This window comes from Gadus morhua, chromosome 10 (assembly GCF_902167405.1).
Source record: "Gadus morhua chromosome 10, gadMor3.0, whole genome shotgun sequence".
NCBI classification, from domain to species: Eukaryota; Metazoa; Chordata; class Actinopteri; order Gadiformes; family Gadidae; genus Gadus; species Gadus morhua.
In genome coordinates, this window is record NC_044057.1 from 19967916 (window position 1) to 19970415 (window position 2500).

General features: G+C 48.1%; 1 protein-coding gene across 14 annotated transcripts in view; it reads left to right on the top strand.

Moving 5' to 3' along the window:
- dlg3 (discs, large homolog 3 (Drosophila)) overlaps nucleotides 1–2500 on the top strand; it is a 75202-nt gene that overhangs the window by 32042 nt on the left and 40660 nt on the right. The window contains exon 1 of one of the 14 annotated variants that reach the window (XM_030368371.1): nucleotides 1405–1526. The exons of the other annotated variants lie outside the window; for them this stretch is intronic. Within the exon in view, the coding sequence (XP_030224231.1) occupies nucleotides 1416–1526 (111 nt within the window). The 5' untranslated portion in view covers nucleotides 1405–1415. Of the gene's footprint in view, nucleotides 1–1404; nucleotides 1527–2500 lie in introns of those variants that run through there. 14 annotated transcript variants of the gene reach the window in all.

Below are 2500 nucleotides of genomic sequence, written 5' to 3' on the forward strand. Positions count from 1 at the left end.
ACTTGCATCACTGTCACACTGCCCACATACTGGGAACATCCATGTTATGTTTGTAATAGAAAACCTCTAGGATTCAGGACCATCTACATGGCTGCTCACTGAGTTGGACACTGTAACTTGGCACAGCTTAAAACACACAGACACACACACACACACACACACACACACACACACACACACACACACACACACACACACACACACACACACACACACACACACACACACACACACAGACAACCATCTAGGAGAAGTAGCTGTTTTCTACCGCTTAGCAACAAGGGGCTAGCAACTGGTTGCTAGTAGCGAGCTAACACACTGAAATGACCTCTGGTCGGGAGGAATCTGTTGGGTTGGGGCAACATGAAGCATACTGATCACTGTCAAAATTGATGCTTCTCTCTCTCTCTCTCTCTCTCTCTCTCTCTCTCTCTCTCTCTCTCTCTCTCTCTCTCTCTCTCTCTCTCTCTCTCTCTCTCTCTCTCTCTCTCTCTCTCTCTATTTTAGTATGAATACTTTTTTCTTTCTTTTTTTTCACTTGTGGGTTCGGGCTGGGTGGTAATACGATTATTGTCACTTTGAGTGATATTGCAGTCGCGATACCGTCTCATTTTGAATGATATATCGCCATAAGCCGAAATGACCACATTGTAAAGTCAGAAATATTTAATTTGAGATACTCTACAAATCAAATCACCAATCCAACCACGAGTTGGATTGTTTAGAAGAAGATTTAGAAATCATTAACATATTATACATCTATCTATGTCGTTTAAAATTCCCCAGGGTTTGTTGTAGTAATTAATTCTTACATGTCAGCCATCCCTACTATGTGGCGGGCTGCAGAAGACGTGTACTGGATCCTGAATATGGGATCAGGAATCCTGTGTCATGGTTTGATACTGTTGTTAATGTAACTCTTCTGGGCAGCCATGATGTCATCCCGGTATCTCAGACTGACCACTCAGAAAGAGGATAGTGCACACACACACACACACACACACACACACACACACACACACACACAACACACAAACACACACACACACACACACACACACACACACACAATTGCCCCACATAGTTAAAGGTTGAATGGCAATCCATTACGCAAACAATGAAGCACCCACGCACACACACCCTCTCACACTCAGACACAAACACAAACACACACACACACACACACACACACACACACACACACACACACACACACACACACACACACACACACACACACACACACACACACACACACACAGAGACACACACACATACACACGCACGCTCTCAGACACACACACACACACTTACAAACACACACACACAGACACACTTAGACACATTCAAAACTTACGTCAAAACCTGATCAATGTATAACAGGCTCATGAATACACAAGCGATGCAGGTTTGTTATGAATGCTTGTGAGGCTAAGTGCTTTTCCCCTATGTGGCTGGCATTGTGCACTCCGCTGAAGGTCATGCTGGCCAGCTCCCATTTGGAGCAGTTCACCGTGACCGAGAAGGTAAGCCACAACATGCCTTTGTAATATTACATAAAGAAAAAAAGAGGGAATGCTGTTGACAGCTGTGACGGCCTGTTAATGAGGGTTTTATTAATGTGAGCCTGTCCTGTGTTTTTGCGTACGGTTGATATGGACGGAGAAGTTGGCCATCTCCCACCTATCGTTTTTTTTTCGAGGGAGGGGAGAGGTTCAATGTTCACGGTTTACGTGTGAGATAATTCACTGCGGTTTGAAAATAACTGAATTCTCCCTGGAATCAGCAGGGGATGATGAGTGAAGGAGCAGGTTTTTCGCAACTATTGAATCTCGTTACTCTTCTGACTTTCCTCCGACGAGAGATAAAGCATAATTCGAGACGTGGTAAAAAAAAACGACGTATTTTCTCCCAAATTGGCTTCATGCGTTCATCCATTCATTATTCCTCCTCTCCCTTCTGTCCATCTGTCGATGCCTCCCTCCACCCTTCCCTCCCTCCTTGTCTCCCTCCCTCCCTCCCTGCTCTTCGAGGCAGGGGCCCCGGTGTGAATGAGATGTCGGGGGCATGGTAATTGGGGAGGTATTGATTAGACTGCAGCGTGGCATCCGAGCGGCCAATGAGCAGCCAGAGGGGGGCTGAGGTACGGAGCAGCAGCAGCACTGAGTCGTGCGTCTCTCTCAGAGCCCAGATTCCGCAGGACCAAAATAAAAAATCGGGAACACACCAAACAGCAGACAAAACGCAGCGCATTCACAGGGGAGGGTGCTGGCATTGCAGGGGCCGAGGTATCTTAAAGTGGCCGGGGGGGGGGGCGGACGGATTAGCGAATGTAGCGCATGTAGCGAAAAGCACGGTTGTAGCATTCCCTGGATGGTCGTCACGACGACGGCCGGCGCACGTCAGCGCTGGACGCCGGCTCGGCTCCGCCTGTGACGTGGCTGGGAGCGGGTCGGGGAGGGGGGTCTGTCATGTGGTACCGAGCCTCACCGGAGGCAGG